Source organism: Myotis nattereri, assembly GCF_964212035.1.
Source record: "Myotis nattereri genome assembly, chromosome: 4".
Classification (NCBI taxonomy): Eukaryota; Metazoa; Chordata; class Mammalia; order Chiroptera; family Vespertilionidae; genus Myotis; species Myotis nattereri.
The window spans coordinates 437,221-451,964 of record NC_138079.1 but is presented as its reverse complement, the minus strand read 5'-3'; the positions used below and the strand labels follow the sequence as shown (position 1 = coordinate 451,964).

Below are 14,744 nucleotides of genomic sequence, written 5' to 3'. Positions count from 1 at the left end.
TAAAAATACTTGTATAACTAGAGGCCCGATGCATGAAATTTGTGCAAGAGTGGGCCTTCCTTCCCCCGGCTGCCCTCGCAGCCCCTGCTTCATCTGAAGGACGTCAGGTCTTATACGGTAGCATGTTACGCTTTTATTATTATAGATTTACAGATTTTTTTCTACTCTGATCTTTTCAGTTTCTAAATGGTGCATTTTTAAATATAAAAACATGATTTTTATGAAGTCACTTTCTAATTTTTTTTTTTTTTTATTGCTTGTGCATGTCTTGTCTGTGTTGTGAAGTGGGGTTCTCAAGTCATCCTTTCCCATGTGGATATTCATTCATTGTCCTAAGATCTGATTTATTTTTTATTGTAAACGTCCAAGAGACTCTCTGCTTTTATCATTATCATCTTAAGCATCTTCTAAACAGTGACCTCGTCAGTGATGAGCCTCAGAATTGAGGTGTGTTCAGTCTAGAGTGGACTGTGGTGGTTTCCCCTGTGGCTTATCAGTAAGAGCAGGTATTTGGCAGAAGTGGCTCACCCTTCCTATGGTCTTGGAATAAACCAACGACTCGGCATCACTGCAGGAAGGAGTGGAGGCTCTTGGCTTTACTTGTGCGTTTGTTATGAATTAAGCAAACTTTCATTGAAGCTTAAATTTTATTAGATTGGCACAGAAATACACACCACCATGAAGGGAGAAATTATGGCACCAAACTCTCTGCCTCTGTTGTACTTAGGATTGATCAGATTCCTATTCATTCTACAGTTTTCATTTTTATATATATATATATTTTATTGATTTTTTACAGAGAGGAAGGGAGAGAGAGAGAGAGAGTTAGAAACATCGATGAGAGAGAAACATCCATCAGCTGCCTTCTGCACATCTCCCACTGGGGATGTGCCCACAACCCAGGTACATGCCCTTGACCGGAATCGAACCTGGGACCTTTCAGTCCGCAGGCCGACGCTCTATCCACTGAGCCAAACCGATTTCGGCATGCTTTTACTTTTGATACATGAATTTAGCAGATTGGAAGTTTCTAGACTGGAGTGCCTTTTGCAGATTTCCAGCCTCTGACACCAGAAATCAAGCAGTTCATTCTGGTCTTATTGTCTAAGGTGTTTTATTGGGCTTCATCGCATCTGTTTATTCATGTTCAGGAAGACATCCGAAGCATAAACTCAGGCCCTTTTTTAATACACTAGTATTTTGAGAACTTTGTATAATGGTGAATGTTTTCTGCCACGTGACATAAATGGAATTATCCTACTTGGGTGCAGCTCTAAATTTAATAATTTCCTCCCTTTTTTCAGATTGTTGAAGGAGATGGGCTGGCAAGAAGACAGTGAAAACGATGAAACGTGTGCTCCCTTAACTGAGGATGAAATGAGAGAATTCCAAGTTATTAGTGAACAGGTAGGAAGACCTGAATCAGACAAGTTCACTTCCGATTGCCTTTTCTTAATCAAAACAATGGATTTTAAAAAATACTTTTGGAGGGTGGGGGGTGTGTGTCACACAGTTTTCTTCAGGAATGTATTGGGTATCACATTCCGGGTCATCAGTATAAATACTCGCAGAGACATGTCTTCGTCATCAGATCAGAAGAACAGAGATATTACATTCCATTGCTCTCCAACCCAGTGGGCACAACATTTTTATCAGTTAGTTATTTCGTTATCAATAGGGTTGTATCTGCCCATCCTGGTCATCACAAGATTTCACAACCAATTATCTTGGTCAGGCAATATTAGACAATCCTTGAAACGACTGCCTTATGCTATTGGTGCCTGGTGAATTTCTCATCATGCCTTTCTTCACATTCAAAGCAAAGCCTTCCAGCAGATGCACCGAGTGGTAAATGCAGCCAGTGGGCTACTGCTCACCAAACAGCCATAGGCCTCGGTGTGTGCAGCGCATGCTGATGTTTACACAACAGTGACATCACCTCATGGGGCCTTTGGGAGAGCGTCCTGCCATGGATGGGTGGCTGAATATAGCTGCCACCCCAAAGTCTCTCATCACCCCTGTCTCCAGCTCTCTCCCTCTGGTAGGTGATGCTGTAAGCATCCCCGAGTGGCTTACTACATGGCTGATGAGGTCTATAAAAGCTGTGCTTAGAGATTTTGATGAAAATTACCAGTGTCAAACGTTTTTATGAAATTAAGGGAAAAGACTGAAGTTAATAGAATGTACATTATTGTTCGTTGTTACTGTTTTTGTTATTGATTTAACTTTGTATCTTTAAAAAGTTTCTAATCTGGGACAACCCCTTCCCAAGCCCCATCGGTGACCTAATTAGTTCTAATTTCTCCTTTTCAGAAATAGAAACTAAGTTTTTCGAGTTTCTTAATCTCTGTGGTTAAGCAAGGGGCGGGCTCTATTTTATTCCTTATTCTTGTATGCCTTCCTTTTTGTGTACCTCCTATTGAATACTGCATACCCGGATCGTTTGTACTCTTTTTGTTCCACAAAGTGTGAGCGAGGCAGACGGGCGTGCTCGCAGCCAGGTGGCCAGGGCAGGACAACAGCCTCTGGAGCCGAGGGGCTGCTGGCTCCACACGGGCAGCATCTGCGCCCCCCGGCTACTCCCCTCTCCTCGGTGGTGTGGTCGACGGTGAGCGCCGTGCCCCCAAAGCAGGGGTTCATTCCTAGGAGATCTTTAGTTAGACCAGTTGGATCAGTCACTTTGCTGTATTAAACTAGTTTTCCAGAAACGATGTCGTCGTCTGTGGACTTCACAGTTTTAACTTTATTGTATTCATGGTTACATTTAATTATTACTCTATTTTTAAAAAAATATATATTTTTATTGATTTCAGAGAGGAAGGAAGAGGGAGAGAGAGAGAGAAACATCAGTGATGAGAGAGACTCATGGATCAGCTGCTTCCTCACGCCCCCTACTGGGGATTGAGCCTGCAACCTGGGTAGGTGCCTTGACCGAAATCGAACCCGGGACCCTTCAGTCCGCAGGCCAGTGCTCTATCCACTGAGCCAAACCAGCCAGGGCTATCACACAATCCTTAACTTGATAGGAACTCCTGGAGCACAGTTTATTTAATGTTTTATTTTTGGCATTTTAGTTGCAGAAGAATGGTCTGAGGAAAAACGGTATTTTGAAAAATGGCCTGATCTGTGACTTCAAGTTTGGACCCTGGAAAAGCAGCACTTTCCACCCCACGATTGAGAACGACGACACGGAGACGAGCAGCAGCGACACGTCCGACGACGACGACGTGTGAGGCCCCAGCGCCCCCGAGGCTTCGTGTGGCCGTCCCCGTGCGGCGGGGGGAGTGCCAAGTGAAGAACTATAATTGATGTAGTAAACGCCCCGTTAGAGAGTTTTTGGGGGACTTCGGTATGAAGAAAACCAAGAATGTTGTGTTGGGCTGTGTTGAACATTCTTTCTTTGTACATGGATGTTGTAGAAATGAGGCCTGTGGTGGACCAGCGTGGACTCTGCATCACCACAGCATTTCTCTGACTAGCAATGTGACGATGTAACAGATGAGATGTTCTCATTTAATAATAAAAATTGTGTAATGTTTTGCAAAGCTTCTGTCTTAAAATGTCCGGGTCTTAAGAAAAAAGGCAGCTTACACTGTTTGCTTGCAGAGCCTCTCTGTTCGTACAATGGAAATCCTCAACCCACTTTGTGCCCCGCCCCCAAGACGATGTAGCATGTCGGCTGACCTGGAGCAAGTGCACTCAGACATTCACCCCCGAGCTCCGCTGTCGTACTACCACCTTCTAAAGCATACGCTGCTCTTTAGCCATGTGTAGTTCCGTAACTTCCAGGAAAGACTCGCCACACTTTCTTCCAAATTCTAAGACGTGGTTTTCAAGAGCTTTATTTGGGGATGTTGTCAGACCAGGATTTTCAGAGTTGATGGAAAGAGTTGTGGGAAAACTTATTTTGATAAATTATTACCTGAGCAGAAAAACTGATCACTGACTGGATCTGTCCCCAACATGGAAATAAACTGGATTTTCAGAACCTTGTTGTGCTCTGTAGTGTCCCGGGTTGGTCTCCACACAGCGCTCTGCTCGTCCTGGCAGCTGCTTCGTTCAAGGCGGCGGCCGTTTTCCGAGTTTAGGGCAAGAGGTCGGGAAACGGCCTGATCAGCGGCTTCCCGCGTCCAGTGCCCGTGAACCCGGTGTTCTCATCGGCACATCGATTTCAGTCATCTCTGTCCCCTGCTGGCTGGGGGAGGATGTTTGTATTTTGAATTTTTTCTCTCTTGTTTGCTCACGTTTCTGTGTTCGCCTCCCTCCCCTCGCTCATGCGTAAGTATAGCCTCATCGTAAGGAGCGCAGTCTCACAGCAAACACGTCCCAGGTTTCATGTCAGAGGCTTCTTTTTTTGAAATTGCGTTTTCAGAAGACTTCTGTGTTTCTGCTTTTCCACCTCAGTATCCTGCCTAGATAACCGCCCATGCGTCTCTCCGACATCGATGTTTTCTCTGTCGCTCTCCCTTTCCACTCGCTCGCATACATACATCTCCTGCCCAGACTCCAGTTTTTACCAGAAGCCAGATTACGTGTCACGCGGAGTGGTGGTGAGGTGTTAAAACGACACGGTTTCATCCCACAGAACTTGGGAGGATGAGTCACAAAGGATCAAAGTCACTGGAGTTCTCTCCGGAATAGGCCCGTGTGTCACACCTGCCACCGCCAGCCCATCCCCTCGCGCAGTGTCGGCCGCGCGGAGCCCATGGCGGCCGCGGCTCCGTCAGCCGCAGGCGGCACCGGTGTCTGCGCTCGGCTCGCACTGTTGGGTCGTTAGTGGGTTAATGAACCCTCCCAGACGCAGACGGTGTTTGCTAACACAAACAGGACCGAGAACGTGGCTTCCATTTAACATGTACCTATTGTGTTTTCTAAATGGCTCTGAAATTTTGTCACTTTTCGTTTCTGGCACGCTGCCTTCAGTTCAGGGCCTTTTGCCCTGATCCCCTCTCAGCGTTCGCAGATGCTGAGCGCGGTGCGGGGCTGTGGCCAGGCGCTCACAGGTGCGGGTCAGCACGGGGCCGGCCATGTCCGCCTCAAAGGCCCCCGCGGGTCCCGTTCCTGCGGGCGGGAGGGCAGGGTGGCAGAGCCACGAGTCCCGGGCCGTCTCAGGAGTGGGTGGCAGGGTCTGGACCGGGTTCGAGAGGAGGATGGCCACAGCACGGGAACCTCGTGTGGAAACCTGACCTCCGGCCACGGGGGCCTGAGGGGCCATTTACTTTAAATTCAGCTTTTTGCGGCAAGTTTTTTCAAAATACCACTTTATCAAGGTATAAACGAACATAAGATACACATTGAAGGCATGTAGCTTGGCAAGTGTTGACCTGTGAAACATGGCTGTCAGGTAGTGAACGTGCCTCACCCCTAAAAGGTGTCTGGTGTGGCCCCCCAATCCTTCCCTCTTACAATACCTCCCCTCCCCCCAGTGCTTTTTGGGGAGCATGGAATGTGTGAACAAAACTTACAGGAATGGGTTTAAAGTAGCATTTCAAAAATTGTATGTTATGTTTATTAATAGGGTAATTTTTATTTTCATAAATATTTCTGTTAAAGTTGAAACAAATGTAGAAGTGTTACCAATAGTCGGGTAGGTTGGATGGCATCAGACTTCTAGACCAGTTAGAATTCAGGGTGTTGACGGGCCTGGACCCTAACGAGCTCGGGGAGCACCTGTGAGGTTGTTTGTGGTGTTGGTCTTGGGACCCGTGCTCGTCTGAACAGTGTGAAGGGCTGAGGGCATGTCCTGATCCACTTGCTTAGACCTGCTCACAGGCTCCATAACGGCGCCTGATCAGAATGCACTTGCGGCAGAATTTAGACACCTGGCCTAGAAGAGGCACACGTGCCAGCCGGGGTGCTCAGTGGCTAGAGCGTGGGCTCCCGGGTTTGATTCCCGGCCAGGGCACAGGCCCTTATTGCCGGCTCGATCCCCAGTAGAGGGTGTGCAGGAGGCAGCCCGCGCTCTCCCCTGTGCCTGTGGCCTCCTGCCTGGGCCCGGGTGCTAATGGACAGGGAGGCCTCCGAGTGCCTGGCTCTGATGCCTGTGGCCACGGAAGCAAACCCAGCTCGGCCTGTACGTGCCTCAAGCTTAGGAAAGCAAACGCCGAGGACGCCCGGCCACAGGCACCTCGGGCTGGGCCCAGCAATGGCTCCATGTCCTGTCCCAGCTGCTGTCCACAGACCCCGGTCACTCCTGGTTCGGTGGCCACGGAAAGGGGTGCCCCCCCTGCCCCCGTCACTGTCAGGAGGGTCACTGTGCAGATCCCCAGCAGGCGTCTCCAGGTGCCTGTTGTGACCTCACTCCTGCCTCGATCCCAGAGGTGAAGTGGGAGCTGCAGATGCCGAGGCTCACGTTCCCGAGAGACAGGGGGGGTCTGACGGGACTTGGCTGCCTGACCCAAGGGAGAAACGGACCCCAGAGTGCCCGGGGCTGGCAGGGAGGGTGGGCGCCCCTCCCCACCCCACCCCCACCCCCAGGAGAGGCCGCCTCGCTGTCTGTGCCAGGAGACCTGACTTCTTGAACCCTGTTTCCCGGCCGATTCTGGACCCGTTACCCGTGCTCAGCAGCTCTCACCCCTGACAGTGCAGTGGGGTCCAGGACTGTCTCTGAACTCTGCTCCCCGGAGTCTGGGGTCGCTGGCGGCTTCTCTCAGGTGGAGGATCACCTGGTCCTGGGCAGGGAGGTGGGGAGGGCGTGGTGGTGCCTGGGCTCTGGTCTGGGTCCTCCTCCCGCCTCCTGACCCAGAGCGAGCTCTGCCCCAGGCACTGGTCCTGTCACTGAGCTCAGGGTGCTGCCCCTCCCCTGCCGCAGCCGCAGCCGGGCCCCTATGGCCCGCCAGTAAGGGGTTTGTTCAACTATTTTAATGAAAGGAAATGAACACCAGGGGGCAGCAAGCCCCCGTCCAAGGGCCTGCAGACACCTGTAGGCAAAGGGCGTTTGCTCAGCAGGACCTGGGAGGTTCCTTCTGGACGGGGCAGCGTCTCCCAGCGTCTCCCAGGGTCTCCCAGCATCTCCCACGTGTCGCGGGGCCTGGGCCTCCCGGGAAGAGTGGGCGGCCACACCCCAGGCCCCACCCAGCCTCCTGGTCTTCCTCCAGAGACAGGTAACTGGAGTTGGATTCCTGCATCTTTTGAGAGATCTGACTTTTATGTATTTTTTGTTCACCCTCACCGAGGGTTTTTTCCATTGATGTCCAGAGAGAGTGGAAGCGGGGGGCCACAGAGAGAAACGTCGATTGGCTGCCTCCTGCACACGCCCCAACCAGGGCCGGGGCACCTGCAACCAAGGTACAGGCCTTTGGAATCGAACCCAGGACCCTTCAGTCCGAGGGCTGGCGCTCTATCCCCTGAGCCACACGGGCCAGGGTGGATGCCTGCATCCTGAGGCCGAGGGGCTGAGTCCCCCCTCCCGGGTCCCTCGGTTCACAGGGTCAGCTGAGGCCCCCACAGGGGAAGAGTCCGGAGCCGGAGCCAGGTGTGTCCACCAGGTGTGTCCACGGACGCCCGAGGCCCCGGCCTGAGGGACAGTGTGAGGCGGGGAAAGCCGTGCTGGCCTGGAGATTTCACTCCAAAGCCCAGGCCCCTGTCCCCTGCGACCGGGAACACGCCTCAGCTAGAACCGTCCGAGGCCGCACGCTGCCGGGCCCCTGGCGTGTGTGTGTGTGTGTGTGTGTGTGTGTGGTGTGTGCTGGTGCTCTCCCAGGGGTGAGGGTGAGGACTAAGTTATAAAAGCGTCAGCCCTAACCGTGACCCCGCGGTCGGGGTAACCTGGCGCAGGAGGGGCTGGCTGTCCCCCGGGCGGGCGGCCGGGTGCCTGGCGGTTTCCTTGCACCTGCTCAGCGGCCTGGTCTCGCTTTCACTTCCAGGAACCACAGTGATGGGGCCTCAGCCAGCGCTCCAGTCACCCCGCGTCACCCCAAGTTCATGGGATCAACCCCCACGGACCCGAGGACCAGGTGCCAGGACCTCCTGGGCCGCTGTCCGTCCCTGCAGCTGCTGGGCTGCGGTGAGCTGGGCTCTGGCACGTGTGGCCTGAGCTTTCCTAGGAATCGGCGGAGTCCGGGAGGCGCTGGCTTCAGCGTGTCCTGCATCCCCCCTCGCCCTCTGGACGGGGCACCCTCAGTCCCCACGGGGCCGCTGGGCGCCTCCCGGCCTCGGAGATCCGGACCTTCCCCCTCCCGCCCTGCTTTCCTGGGCGCCGTGTGTTGCGGTCCAGGCGGGCACAGCTGCACTCACTGCGAGAGGAGTGGGGGTCAGGTGGACGGGGGTGGACGGGGGAGGGGGCGGGGGGGGGGGAGAGGCCCAGGTGCCTGCCCCTCACAGTCCCCCCCAGAAGGGGGCATTGCTGACCTCATCCAGGTCACTGTCTGCGAACGTCCCGGGGCAGTTTCTTCCTAATCTTAGGGCCCCACCCAGGGGAAGGTTCTGGAACCACCAGAGCACTGAGGAGGGGTGGGCCTGTGCTCCCACACCCCTGGCCCCCTGGTCCCATCTTTTCGGGACAGTCTCGGGTGGGGGGCAGGCGGCTTTCTCAGACCACGAGCTCTGCTGAGGACAGAGGGCAGGGGCTCCTCCCAGCATGAGCCTGGGGGGGGGGGGTCAGCCCCTCACATCCTGAGCCGGGGGGTCAGCCCCTCACCCCCTGAGCCGGGGGGTCAGCCCCCTCACCCCCTGAGCCGGGGGGTCAGCCCCCTCACCCCCTGAGCCGGGGGGTCAGCCCCTCACCCCCTGAGCCGGGGGGTCAGCCCCTCACCCCCTGAGCCGGGGGGTCAGCCCCTCACATCCTGAGCCGGGGGGTCAGCCCCTCACATCCTGAGCCGGGGGGTCAGCCCCTCACCCCCTGAGCCGGGGGGTCAGCCCCTCACCCCCTGAGCCGGGGGGTCAGCCCCTCACCCCCTGAGCCGGGGGGTCAGCCCCTCACATCCTGAGCCGGGGGGTCAGCCCCTCACATCCTGAGCCGGGGGGTCAGCCCCTCACCCCCTGAGCCGGGGGGTCAGCCCCTCACCCCCTGAGCCGGGGGGTCAGCCCCTCACCCCCTGAGCCGGGGGGTCAGCCCCTCACCCCTGAGCTGGGGGCGGGCAGGGCCAGCTCAGTAAACTTCCCGTCCATCACAGACTGACCTGGGAGGAAGGAATGTTTACCTTTGTGAAAAGTGACGTCACAGGCGGGCAGCACAAGCCCATGTCAGCCAGGGTTCGTTTTCGCGGGTGTCTGAGGACTCCGTCAACGTTTTCTTTCTTTTTTTTCTTTTTTTTTAATTAAATCTTTATTGTTCAGATTATTACATTTGTTTCTCTTTTTTCCCCCCCATAACTCCCCTCCTCCCAGTTCCCGCCCCACCCTCCGCCCTCACTCCCCACCCACTGTCCTCATCCATAGGTGCACGATTGTTGTCCAGTCTCTTCCCGCATCTCCCACACCCCTTTCCCCCCCAAGAATAGTCAGTCCATTCCCTTTCTATGTCCCTGATTCTATTATAATCACCAGTTCATTCTGTTCATCAGATTATTTATTCACTTGATTCTTAGATTCACTTGTTGATAGATGCATATTTGTTGTTCATAATTTGTATCTTTACCTTTTTCTTCCTCTTCCTCTTCTTAAAGGATACCTTTCAGCATTTCATATAATCCTGGTTTGGTGGTGATGAACTCCTTTAGCTTTTCCTTATCTGTGAAGCTCTTTATCTGACCTTCAATTCTGAATGATAGCTTTGCTGGATAAAGTAATCTTGGTTGCAGGTTCTTGGTATTCATCACTTTGAATATTTCTTGCCACTCCCTTCTGGCCTGCAAAGTTTCTGTTGAGAAATCAGCTGACAGTCGTATGGGTATTCCCTTGTAGGTAACTGAGTTTCTTTCTCTTGCTGCTTTTAGGATTCCCTATTTGTCTTTTGCTCTTGGCATTTTAATCATGATGTGTCTTGGTGTGGTCCTCTTTGGATTCCTTTTGTTTGGGGTTCTCCGCGCTTCTTGGACCTGTAAGTCCATTTCTTTCACCAGGTGGGGGAAGTTTTCTGTCATTATTTCTTCAAATAGGTTTTTAATATCTTGCTCTCTCTCATCTTCTGGCACCCCTATAATTCTGATGTTGGTACGCTTGAAGCTGTCCCAGAGGCTCCTTACACTATCCTCGCATTTTTGGATTCTTTTTTCATTTTGCTTTTCCGGTTGGGTGTTTTTTGCTTCCTCGCATTTCAAATCATTGACTTGATTCTTGCGCTCCTCTGGTCTGCTGTCGGGAGTCTGTATAATATTCGTTATTTCAGTCCGTGTATGCTTAATTTCTAGTTGGTTCCCCAATATAAGATCGAGGGTCTCATTAGTTTTCTTGTAGATCTCATTAAGTTTATCGGCGGCTTCTAAACAGTTCTTAAGAGACCTTAAAAGTGTGGTTCTGAACTCTATATCTTCCATTGACAATTTTGTCCTGTTTCTTTGTCTCTGCATTTTGTTATGCTTCCTTGGTGCACCCCCTAGTGGTCTTTGTTCGTGGTCTTATAGTTAAATCTTGATTGTTGTAGCTAATTCCAGGGAGGGTTTGACCTCCAGGCCAAGTGGCTATGAGAATCAGCTGTGTCAGCAGTGAGAGAACTTCTGTCCTCTAGGGAGGTGCTAATCTGGCGTTTGCCTGAGGCTATCCGGCAAATGCCTCTGTGCAGGGCTTGGGCGGGGCAGGTCGCACAGGATCAACAGGGTGGGCCGGAGAGAGCAGTGATGGCGGCTCTCAGTCCTGTCCCCAGGGGCTCTGCCTCTCTGAGTCCCAGCACCCGCTGCAAAGCTCGGAGAGAAAGCTGCACTCGCTCTGACCGAAGCCAGACAGCCCTGCTTCTCCCGTTTGAGTCTGGGTCCCTAAAGACTCGCCCGGATCTGGAGCTCAGAGTCTGCAACTCCCTCCCGATTGAAAACGCCAACCGCGCCCTCCCTCTGCCACCAGCCCGCTCCGCGCACTCCGCACCTCAGAATTTGACTTCAGCACTGCGCCTCCTCTGAGTGTCCGTATGCGTTTCTCTTTCCTCCTAGTTGTAGGACTTCCACTCAGCCAGCGTTCCAGTGGTTCTGGGTGATGTCCGTTCCGTCTTTTAGTTTCACTTTTGAAGTAGTTGTTCAAAGCAGCAAACTCCGGCGTTAACCTAGGCCGCCAGCTTGGTTCTCCAACGTTTTCTTTTTTAAAAATATATTTTTATTGATTTCAGAGCCGAAGCAAGAGGGAGAGAGAGAAATATCAATGATGAGAGACTCATTGATCAGCTGCCTCCTGCACGCCCCCCACTGAGCCACACCGACCAGGGCCCTGTCAGCTTCTATAGAACCCGGAACCTGCTCCAATAGCTACTGCACCGGCTCCAACAGCAGCTCCGGGGGCGAGGGACCGAGGGACCCAGGGACCCAGGGACGGAGGGACCTGAGCTGAGCCTCGGTGGCGCCCCCTGCAGGCGGGACAGGTAAGGACACGCGGACCACCCCGGGCGAGGCCGGGAGGTGACGGCTGGTGCCCAGACCCCTCACGTGGGGGGTGGCTGCTGCCCCTCCGGTGGGCGCTGGGTGCCGCGGGCGGGTGGCAGGCTGGCCCCTCCTGCCCGTCCCGCCGGCCGCCGGCTGCCTTCCTGCCGTCACCCCCTGTTTTGCCGGAAAACCCGCCTCTCCCAAGCGGCTGTTTACGCCGTGGTTTCTGGTCCGTTTCTCTTTCGAGCGCAGCGGGGGGTGTTTACATCTAAAATAAACTGTTTTGTCAAAACGGCAAAACAGCGAGGCCTCGGTGAACCCCGTGCCCTTCCGCCCGGACCCAGGCCCCCGGACCTGGCCCCCCGGCCCGGCCCCCCGGCCCCCAGCCCCCCGGCCCCGGCCCCCCGGCCCCCCGGCCCCCAGCCCCCCGGACCCGGCCCCCCGGACCCCAGCCCCTGGCCGGGAGCACCGCCCTCACAGGACGGCGGCCGCTCTGACGTGTCCGGTCTGGACGGTCCTGGGGGGACGTGGAGCGGGGCTCCTGCTTGTCCTCACCGCCGGGAGCCGACCCGCAGCCGCGACACCCAAACGACCGCCTCCGGCCTCCGCCTCCCGCCCGCGCCGGCCTCGCGCTCATTTTGTTTTCAGTCTTTATTGTTGGAAGGGCCACACGTGTCCCCTTGCTGCCCGCACCCACCGCACCCACTGCACCCCATCTGTGTGTGCCCCGGGGCCATGCACACAGCTCACCCCCACCCGCACCCCGTCTGTCTGTGCCCCGGGCCATGCACACAGCTCACCCCCCATCACCCCGGCCTTCCCTCCGAGACGCACTCTGTTCCCGCTCCCCTGTTTCTCACGGTTGGATTCGCCCTCAGACACTGAGAAAGCCGGTGAGCACGCTCTGTTCACGGCGACCCCCTTCTCCGGCTCCTTTTGGTCAGGCCTCGCGTCCGCAGGCGGGTTTGGACTTGAGCGCAGACCCGGGCGGCAGCACTGTGTCCAGAGGCCGTTCAGTCCCGGGAAAGTCGGTGGGGGGTCCGTGGGGGTGCATGGAGGGCACGTGGGGGTCCGTGGGGGTGCATGGAGGGTTGTGGGGGGTTTGTGGGGCCGTGGAGGGTCCCTGGGGGCCGTGGGGGTACGTGGGGGTCGTGGGGGCTGTGGGGGCCATGGGGGTCGTGGGGGTACGTGGGGGTATGTGGGGGGCCGTGGGGGGTACGTGGGGGCCGTGGAGGGTACCTGGGGGCCGTGGGGGGTATGTGGGGGCCGTGGAGGGTACCTGGGGGCCGTGGGGGGTATGTGGGGGCCATGGGGGGTACGTGGGGGCCGTGGGGGGTGCATGGGGGCCGTGGGGGGTACGTGGGGGGCAGGCACAGGGAACTCGGGGTGGCTCTGGTCTCTGGGCATCTTTCTTAAAGTCTCTCAGGTGCCTGTGTCCCCACGTTTCGTGGCCAGGCCGTCACATTCCGGCCCCGAGGAGACCACGTGCGGCTGCTGGAAGGGGGTGTGGCTCAGTGCCGGCAGTGGTCACGTCACACCTGCCGGGGCTCCTGGCGTCGGAGGTGGAGGCACAGGCGCCTGCAGCAGGGAGGGGTCTGGTCTGACGTCCAAAGTGCGGACCAGAGGCCGGAGGTCAGGGGTCACGCTATGCGCGTGTGTGCACGTGTGCGTGCGTGTGTCTGTGCGTCTCCGTGTGTACACACATGTGCGTGTCTGTGCATGTATGTGCACATGTGCGCACGTGTGTGTGCATGTGTGTGCATGTGTGGTCACCAGAGAACGTCCATCGTCACACGCAGGCGGCTCCCCCCTCGGGAAGGGCTGGGAGCACTGACAGGAGCCCCCGCTGTGCACCCGCCCTGCCAGGGGCACGAAAGGTCAGGTCCACAGCGCCTTCTCCCCAAACACCGGTTCTGGTTGTTTAAACACAGCCTCCAGCAGCCGACCCCCAGGGCGCCGGCCTCTCGCCCGCGCGGGGACCGGTTCCGCGTGTAAACAGGATGAGCCTCTCGGGCTGTTTACGGGACCGGCGGAGGTAACCGTCCGGCCGCGCCGGCTCTTCGCTGGCCGAGGAGCCAGAGCCGGAGGCCGTGGGGCAGGCGCGGTGCTGGGGTTTGCCAAGCGCCAGGCGCGGTGCTGGGGTTTGCCAAGCGCCAGGCGCGGTGCTGGGGTTTGCCAAGCGCCAGGCGCGGTGCTGGGGTTTGCCAAGCGCCAGGCGCGGTGCTGGGGTTTGCCAAGCGCCAGGCGCGGGCGAGGGTTTTCCGGACGGATGAGGGCTCGTGGGCGACAGAGGCCTCCCTGGAGGAGGAGCGGTGGAGGCTCCGGAGGCGGATGTGGCGGGGGCCCCTGTGGCCGCCAGTGACCCAGTGACCCAGCGGGAAGGAAGCCCTGAGTTTAGGTTTCGCTCTCCTGCCACAGGCGGAGGGAATGCTACTGACACAGACCATGGGAGGCCGGGGGTGCAGCCGCTGCGGAGACAGCATGGAGGCTCCTCACAACGTCCAAAATGGAGCTGCCATCGGACCCGGGACCCAGTTCCCGGGACAGAGCCCACGGGACCCGGAGCTCCGACCAGGGGGGATGTGCACCGTGTTCCGAGCAGCACAGTTTACAGCGGCTGAGACCTGGGAGCAGCCCACGTGCCCATCGCAGACGAGTGGCTTCAAAGTATGGTGCCCGGGCCGGCGTGGCTCAGTGGATAGAGCGTCGGCCTGCAGACTGAAGGGTCCTGGGTTCAATGCCGGTCAAGGGCACAGGCCTGGGTGGCAGTCTCGATCCCCAGTGGGGGGCATGTGGGAGGCAGCTGATCAATGATTCTCTCATCACTGATGTTTCTCTCTCTCCCTCCCTCTCCCTTCCTCTCTGAAATCAATAAAAAATATTAAAAAAAAAAGTGACTGTGGCTCCCGCTGCGACGTGACGGGCGGGTGTGTGAGCTGGGAGGACTGTAGAGTCAGCTCCTGCCCTAACGGAGCCTCTGCGTAGGGTTGGGCGTTCGCCTCACCACACGCACGGAGGTGGGTGACGCCAGCTTCGCCATCTGCCAAATGAGAAAGACGGCGGGGGGGGGGGGGGGTGTTCAAGTCCAGAGGGAGTGTCTCCCGGGCCAGGCCCGGCGTCTAGGAGAGGGACCTGGGCACGGGCTTTGGAGAAAGTGGGGGTTTGGTCTGGGCGAGTGTGGGTAGGTGCCTTCCAGGCTAGAGGGCACTTAGGGGTGCAGGGAGTGACTGGGGTGCCCCAGTGGTTTTACGGCAAAACTGAGCAGAAGGTAGTTTTCACATACACCTGCCCCCACACCTG

The 14,744-nt window shown here is 56.4% G+C and overlaps 1 protein-coding gene across 5 annotated transcripts in view; it reads left to right on the top strand.

Moving 5' to 3' along the window:
* Positions 1-3,539, top strand: part of GPBP1 (GC-rich promoter binding protein 1) — a 47,408-nt gene extending 43,869 nt beyond the window's left edge. For all 5 annotated transcript variants that reach the window (XM_081089687.1, XM_081089685.1, XM_081089689.1 and 2 more), the window contains 2 exons: positions 1,305-1,407; positions 3,075-3,539. In XM_081089687.1, the coding sequence (XP_080945813.1) occupies positions 1,305-1,407; positions 3,075-3,233 (262 nt within the window). In that variant the 3' untranslated portion in view covers positions 3,234-3,539. The remainder of the gene's footprint in view (positions 1-1,304; positions 1,408-3,074) is intronic.
* Positions 3,540-14,744: the final 11,205 nt, after the last annotated feature.